The sequence below is a fragment of the Neophocaena asiaeorientalis genome, unplaced genomic scaffold (assembly GCF_003031525.2).
Source record: "Neophocaena asiaeorientalis asiaeorientalis breed wild unplaced genomic scaffold, Neophocaena_asiaeorientalis_V1.1 scaffold57, whole genome shotgun sequence".
Taxonomy (NCBI): domain Eukaryota; kingdom Metazoa; phylum Chordata; class Mammalia; order Artiodactyla; family Phocoenidae; genus Neophocaena; species Neophocaena asiaeorientalis.
Window position 1 is genome coordinate 6,193,868 of NW_020172731.1, and position 8,199 is coordinate 6,202,066.

The 8,199-nt window shown below is 36.4% G+C and overlaps 1 protein-coding gene across 2 annotated transcripts in view; it reads left to right on the plus strand.

Annotated features, from left to right (window-relative positions):
- Positions 1–7,362, plus strand: part of ITGA1 (integrin subunit alpha 1) — a 164,480-nt gene extending 157,118 nt beyond the window's left edge. The window contains exons 29-30 of one of the 2 annotated variants that reach the window (XM_024740319.1): positions 715–800; positions 6,085–7,362. In XM_024740319.1, the coding sequence (XP_024596087.1) occupies positions 715–759 (45 nt within the window). In that variant the 3' untranslated portion in view covers positions 760–800; positions 6,085–7,362. Of the gene's footprint in view, positions 1–714; positions 1,326–6,084 lie in introns of those variants that run through there. The other variant, XM_024740318.1, reaches the window with a different exon arrangement.
- The last annotated feature ends 837 nt before the right edge of the window (positions 7,363–8,199 follow it).

An 8,199-nucleotide genomic window follows, 5' to 3' on the forward strand; every position in this document is an offset into this window, starting at 1 on the left:
TTCTAGCTCCTATCCTTATTTTTATTAAACTCTTTAATTGGAAATAATAAAGCACTTGTAATTTTTATGATGCCCCATATCACAAAGCATAATGAAAAGGGACCCACATTCACCACTACGTGAAATATTTCATATGTTCAGTGACTTCATTTTCATATCCAAATGATACAGGGTATTTTCAAGAGACTCTTTATGTCAAGCCTATATAGACAGATGTGCTACCACATTTAAAGTTAATCCAGACAACTCAGAAATCCTCCCCAATCCCTTAGCCATAGTGTACCTACGAGATTCACCATCAGCAATAATTACCTCAATTTATGACCATCAGTTACTTGATGGAAATTTCTCTGCCACATCCCTGAAAAAGAAAGGTGATGGCAAAGTAGAGACAGTGCCAGCTAACTGCAGTTTGTATGTCTCCCAAAATATTTTTCCAAAACCCTTTAAGTTAGTTTGCTACATATACTAGTTTTTACTAGGAGACATGATATATTTAATACAAAAAAGTTAAAAATGAAATAGCAATTTGATAAATGACATGTCTTGACATTCAGTATTACTTAATAGATCAATGAAAAAAATACCTCTTGATTATATTATTTGTATGCCCACAATTGCTAACATTTTACTAAACTAAATTTTATCTGAGATTAGTATTTATTACCTAAATTCAAATAACTAATTGTATTATGTTTGGTATTTTCTCAACAGATTGGATTCTTCAAAAGACCACTAAAGAAGAAAATGGAGAAATGAAATATTTTAGAAGAAATAATTATTCAATGATCTATCCTCAGGTTTGCCTCAAATATGTGACAAGAAATTTATAAATACAATTAAAGACATAGTCACATAACTCTACGTAATCCATCAGGGATTAATCACTTAGAAAATGACAGATCAAGCAAGATCCAAAAACAATACAGTAAAGCTTTATTTTATAAAATGTTGAAAAATATTTTTAAATAATTACTCATTTTTGTTGAGTATTTAAGCAAATTTACAAAGTGTTTTGAAGATGAAAAATAACCTGTACAAATATGTTTATATATTAAATCACCATTCCAAGTATTTAAGGAATACATAAAAAGATTTTTATGATCATTGAAACATTTACTTTCAAAATAATATAAATTAAGCTTTTTCCATTGATTCCTGATGGATATCCACATTCAGCATGATGGTCAATATTTGTAAATGTCAAGAAAGGAATTTTACCTGAAAAAGATCACTTCCCCCCATTTAAATGAGAAAAATTTCCCAGGTGGAGTCTATATACAATATGGACTGAAAATAGAATTAAATCACAGAGAATATATTCAGCATCTTTGTGTTGGGTTCTGTACTGGGAAAGTTTTCTTTCCAAAGTGTTTGAAAACTAGTACAATTGAGCTGAAATTCTATCTAGGATAGAAAATCAAGATAGATTTGTTTAAAAGCAAGTGCACTGAATGGATTAATTTAAGCTTTTACAGAACACGCCTAGTTTTAGTATTGAACTCTAAAACTCAAAACTCTTTTATACTGAAAAAGCACAGCAGTTTTATGTGGCATAACAGTGATTTGTCATGAAAAGTCACGTTGTGTGTGGGAGATGCTAAAATGGTTTCTGAATGGAACTGACAATGTAGATGGATGCCGCAGAAATGCTGGTCATCTTTTGAACGTGAGGGGGTCCCAGGATGTAACCCAAAGGAGCAATTGTCTCAACTCCTTGGTACATGGTTCATTCAAACCCTCAAGCTGTGAGAGTATGTTTATTTTTAATATTTTAAAAGATATTTAATTTTCCAAACGCGGTTCTTCTTTTTATGAAAAAGCAGTATTCCATTTCAGTATTGCATTTTACCAACAAGCCACTGCTTTTTGAGTGTGGCATATGAATGTTTAAATGGATCTCCGGAAATGTACTTTAAAGAATTTCAAGTTTGAAACCTCGCACCAACAGAAAGACATCACACCTTTGTATGAGCTTCTTTGTTCTTGAAGTAATCACCGTGGTGCATCGGACTCTACTGTAGCATAAGCTCCTAGGTTGTTCCATTTCTTAGGGAAAAAACAATGAATGAATGTACATGTGAACTACGGCTGTAAAATTTTCTGATACTTCTGCAACTCTATCTCTCCACCCGATTGACCATCACAAGATCAGAACCTGTACTTATCTGGAAAGTCCTGGGCTCTACTTTTCTCAAAAAGCAGCAAATCAATGGAGAAATTAAATGCCATACATTTAATTTTTAAAAACTAATTTCCAGGGAATTATCTGTGGACTCAGAGGCAGCCTACCTCATGGCTCTCTACATCTACATCTGAGATCCTGATGGTCAAAGACATGCACCTGGGGAGTGCTGAGGTCCTCAGTAGCTAGAAGAAAGGCTAAGTTTTTCCAGAGATTTGGTATCCTCTTCCTGGCCTGTGATTGCTCAGAAGTGTCCAGTTTTAGAATTTTCTTCATTCCTGCTATCTATCTCCAGGTTCCAAAATCATTCTTTCCACCTGTTCTTTCTTTGCCCAACAAAACTCAGGTCTCTCATATTCAGTCACCACGGGGCACAACTCCGGTGCACAACCTGCTCAGCAGCTCTGATCCGAGCTCAGCACATTCTTAGAAATAAATCTAATAGATAAAATTTTTAAAAATTCACACTTGTCCTCTGACTCCTAGGCAAAGTATTTACTGAACCAGGAGTATGCACATTTCAACTAAACATGTTGTTAACGTAAAGGGGAAAAATAGAAAAGATGGCATTTTTAACATTTTAGAAAAGAGAGTAAGAGCTGTTTGGCCAAATCAAATAGCTACTTATAAACTCAGCACAGTTTTTAACATAATTCATTCCTGTTTTTTAAGTAGAATATTAAATGAGCCAGATATCCTATTTCCTTAATATGGTGATTTGTTGAGGTTTATGTATGTATGTGTCTGTGCATCTGTGCGTGTGTGTGTATAAACACACATGCACACACACACGCATGCATGCATGGACACAAATTGGAGAAAAAATACCTCAACACCAAATAACAGAGTTTACAAGAAATAAACACACAAAAGCTACACCACAAGAAAAGTTTGATTCATCCACTTTGCATATAGTTTTCACTTTCATTAATATTTAACTGTAGCATACATTTATGCAACTATCTAAAAATCATAAATGTATAATTATTATTTTGACTAAATTAAGTCAACAGATGTCCCAAATTAGCTTTGTACAGATATCCTAAAACAGAGACAATGATTAAGAAATATACTAACCTCTATTATTTTATTTTAAAACATTTAATAAGAAAAGTGATATTTAAGACAATTTATGAGCTTATTCATTAAATTAAATTGCAAAATAGTTTCTTTTTTTAACTTTGGTATTTTTTTTAATTAATTATTTCCTCCACTGTGGACTGAACTATGCATGAAGTCCCTTTCCATACCAAGCCTACAATGGTATATTGGTAAATTATTGAACAACTGGCTCTCCAGGAGGAAAAAAAATCCCTGATTTGTGTCATTTACCAGTTTTCATGGTCTAAATAGTTTTGTCACGGCCATTTTCAAGCTACCAACATAGCCCTAACCAGCTTGCAGAATTCCTGAAAATGTATTTGTCAGTTCTCAAGAACCAGTATGAGCTAACTTCAGTGCACCATTAAGATAGATTAGATGACAATGATAGATAGAAGATAGATAGATGACAAATGATAGATAGATAGATGACAGATGATAGATAGATAGATATAGATGATAGATGGATAGATAAATATAAATGATAGATAGATAGATAGGTGTAGATGATAAACAGAAATGTAACATGAATATATATACACACACACAAACATGCACAATACAATCATATTTCAAATTATTCTTAAAACGTTGATCTCAAACCCAGCAAAGTGCTACATAGTTTCCCATTCTTCAATTTCAATTTCTAAAATTAGAGTCTTCCTTTAATGTTAATAAAATGATACGAACTTGCAGGAAAAGGAGTTGAAAGCAATATATATATATATATATATATATATATATAAAATGTGACACTGAAAATCAGAACTACACAACCACAAAGTCGCTGTTTCACTTTCTCTCAGAATCCAGAGCCCTGCAGCCATACTGTGAAAGGTCATCCTTTGTAAATATTTGTAATTTCTATGACCCAGTTTGAACTTCAGTGATCCAATTTGTTCAATTATTTTCTCCGAGCACTAGATTCATGGGCAACTTAATCTCTGAATATTTTTTATGTCATAACTGTGCTTGAAATGAGGCTGTGGGAGGACATATTTTACAAAATTTGATGTTTACTCAACCACAGTAATTTATAATTTTACCTCTTATAAAACCAATATCTAGGCTCAATTAGAAAACAAATATCTGCACCAAAGCAAAAGGTGGTTGTGCAGTGCTTGAGTAAACCTGGGTGGAAGGAGAAGCTGAGAGAAGGGCTGGCATGTTCTCTCCAGGCGGCCCCCCGAAGGGCCGCGGCTTGCACTGTGTGAAGGCTACCCGCCAGCGTCTACGCACTGCGCTCTCCTACAGGATATCTTCTCTGTCAAACATGTTGTAATCTGCTCCGTGTGAATTAACTGTCTTGCTTTGCACAACAGTGAGAAAACTAAGAAAGACCCGGGCTCGGAGCATGGTCCATGTGCCCAGTATAGTCACAGTATCGTTCAAATAAAGAGGCTTCTGGCAAATCAGCCTTTTAAAAAGAGTATCCTATGTATCCTTCATTGATTTTCAACACTTCTCAAGTCTCCCTCCATTAGATTAGTCTTCTCACCCAAGGGAGATTTTCAAGAAGACTACTAGAGAAAAATCTTTTTAAAACGTGTGCTCTGTTTGCTACGAATACCAGCTTCTGTGATTTGATCATTTACACAGGATGTCAGTCCTCCGTTCTGTGGCAATCTAAAGGGTTGGTATGGTAAATGTAATAGGGACAGAATGAAAGGCTTGAAGAGATGAAACAGCTTGAAGAAATTTACAGACTGTTACTGGGACACTGTCAGCAGCTAGCTACTCCAGTGGGGAGCTGGCAGGATTTAGCCCTTTGGTGGGTCTCCATCAGCACACCCCCAATCCCCGTCCTCACCCATGGAAATTATAATCTAAAACATAATGGGCTTCCTTGGTGGCGCAGTGGTTGGGAGTCCGCCTGCCGATGCAGGGGACACGGGTTCGTGCCCCGGTCCGGGAAGATCCCACATGCCGCGGAGCGGCTGGGCCCGTGAGCCGCGGCCGCTGAGCCTGTGCGTCTGGAGCCTGTGCTCCGCAACGGGAGAGGCCACAACAGTGAGAGGCCCACGTGCCGCAAAAAAAAAAAAAAAGAAAGAAAGAAAGAAAAGAAGAGCTTTAAAATCCTGGAAATGATGCTACTTTCTAACTAAGATTTCCAATTTAACTGTAAACAGCAGGCATTTTAATGCAAACACAACTTCCAGGTGAATCCACTAGACAGCCCTTCCAATCAGACTGCTGTCTCTAAATACCTCCTGCCCAGAAATTCTGACACCGCCACTGGAAGTGAACTTTGCAGTGCATCACTGAAGGCTAAAGGCTGCCGTTTCAATGGGCAACATCTTAAGTAGAAGGATAAGAAGAGAGTTAAAATCTAGCATTGTAATCTGGTGAACGAGTATTTTTGATCCTCATATTAAAATGTAACCTTGAACTTGGCAATTCCAAGTAACAGCCTTTAACCATCAACCTTGAGGAAAAGTAAAGGAGCTTGTGCCGGCTCTTCAGCCCCAGGTGCATTGTCCCCTACAACATGTGGTGCCCAGGAGGTCCAGTTCCTAACTGATGAGAATGGATCCTCTGCTGCTGTAAATGGCCTAAGCTCCCAAATCCACTACATCCCAGGATCAGCCCTCCCACATCAGACACACACATAAGCACGTGCTGAAATTTTACCATACTGAAAAATATACAAGGATAAGTTCTCACTTCTAATGTTGGACTCCTTGCTTTGAGATCAGCCTTTTTTTTTTTTCCTTTTAAAATATATTAAAGGCTTTCTCCCATAGCTAATGAGTTCAGAACTTTACACAAGACTTCCTTGCATTTTCCTCCCATTACAGGCTAGAGAATTTCAATACCATGAAGACTGGACAGTAGGACCCAGGGCCCATTTGCAGGATCTCTCTGCTTTCTGCCTTCCAGTTGGCTGTTTCTCTTCTCAACTGTACAGCGGGGATGTTTGGTCTTAATTTGGGTCTTCTTGGCAAGGCCATTCTAAGCCTGGTACTCCTTGCAGGGCCTTGAGATCTAGATATTCTTTACTGGTGAATTGAGGCTTGGAAATCCTTTAATTATCTGACACACCATGGAAATCACGGCAATATACTAGGCAGATACCAGTGACACTCATAACTGTGATTATGTTTGATCTTACCATATTTGAAGTCACATCTTGATGAAAAATGACTAAGTCTGGAATTTCAGGAGCTTTCCTGCAAGAGACTGAGACTCAGTGTTTAGCCTTTTATTTCAGTTTGATCTATGCATAGAGATTGGGGACAAAACTTTTAAAAGAAATGTTCCAAATGACAGAATGAGAGGCAGGATTCAGCAATCTCCTGCTGACAGTCCCTGTCCCCAGTCCTGTTTTTCAAGAAGCGGAAAGAGGATTGGATGGGGAAAAGTGAGTATCATAATTGTTTCTTTCTGCTACATATTGCCAAGCAGAAGGAAGTCACCACACGGCACACTAATTGTGGCTTTCTGAGAGATCTTAGCATCATAGGTCCAATGACAGGTGACGGTCTTCCTGCCATGCCCCCGAGGCATCTTGCATTTTGAGAGACAGAAAAAAAAATGTGGGGAGAGGGAGGGGATGAAGCTATTCATCTTTTATGTACACACCATTACTCCTCAAAAATACTGTAAGCTTCCTTAGCCCACATCATACCTGGCTACAATACTAACACATGTACTTCACACAAGTAAACTGTTGATTAAATAAGAGTAAAAGTATATTCTTACCTGTCTATTAACTAGGGCTAATTTCCTGAAGTTTAACGTGCTTTGGCTCAAGTAAAAGCAATCATTTGAAGTAACAACAGCTCAGATCTTCTTCATTCCAGAAGCATTTCACACAGTGCATCCCGATACTTAGTGTTTAATTGAGAGACACCACTGCCTTTATTCAGGTTACGAGAGCCACCCTGTGCGTTCCTTATCAGGAGGACCAGCCTGAAGGGAGATTGGGGTACTGTGTGTTACTACTATTAGGTTGTAAAATTGTTAAGAGACAGTATAAAAAATTGTGTCCATTTTATTAAAAAGTAAAACACTGCATATAATAACTACTGCCCTGAAGCATGTATCATACTCACTCCAATAAACTTTTCTGCATGGTCTAACATAAAGTATATTCATTGCTTTTTTTTATTATTATTATTTACCTCAGAATAAACTCATTAAAATGAATAGCTTAAGGGTGTGTGCATTTCTACAAGACTTTTATTGGACCAACTCGTTAGAAGAAAATATTTTGATTGCATTCAAGAACAAAGAAGCACGAAATTTGTTGATTCTAATAATCTATTAAGTGCCTAATTTCAACCCATTTGAAAAAAGAAATGGGTCATCAGATTACAATGATTTAAGTTGATATAATTAGAAATAGCTGAGAGAGTAAAAGAGTGTTTTGAATGTCCTATGTATGGTGCATCCTGTATACTGATTTGAGGTCAGAGGTTTGGTATTTTTGTATAATTCTGTCTTATCTTATGCATCAGCTGTGTATTTTACATCAAGGTAAATGAGCATCCTGTTTTATATGTTAAATTTAAAAAGATGACTTTTTAAAAGAAGAATGTGACTGCTGTGATTTTAAATACATAAATTTTATCCAAGATTAATATTTCTTCCAATGCACCAACTTTTTTTTTTTTTTTTAGCTCCTCGGTAGGCTTTCACTTTGATGCTCTAAAGGGAAAAAACAGAAAGCAAATTAAGTCTGTCTGTGGTGTTTCCTGTACACAATATAGCAATGTGATTAGTCTTTTGCAAACTTGAGACAAAAACCACAGAATCCATTATTACTACATATCTTCTTCTAATGAGATGTTTTATTAATAAATTGTCTGCTATACAATAATAGATTGGACCACATAGTATAGAACAAAAAAATACTAAGAAGTAAAAAAAAAAAAGGTATTTTCTCTATTCAGCTTATAGTTTAAAGAAGT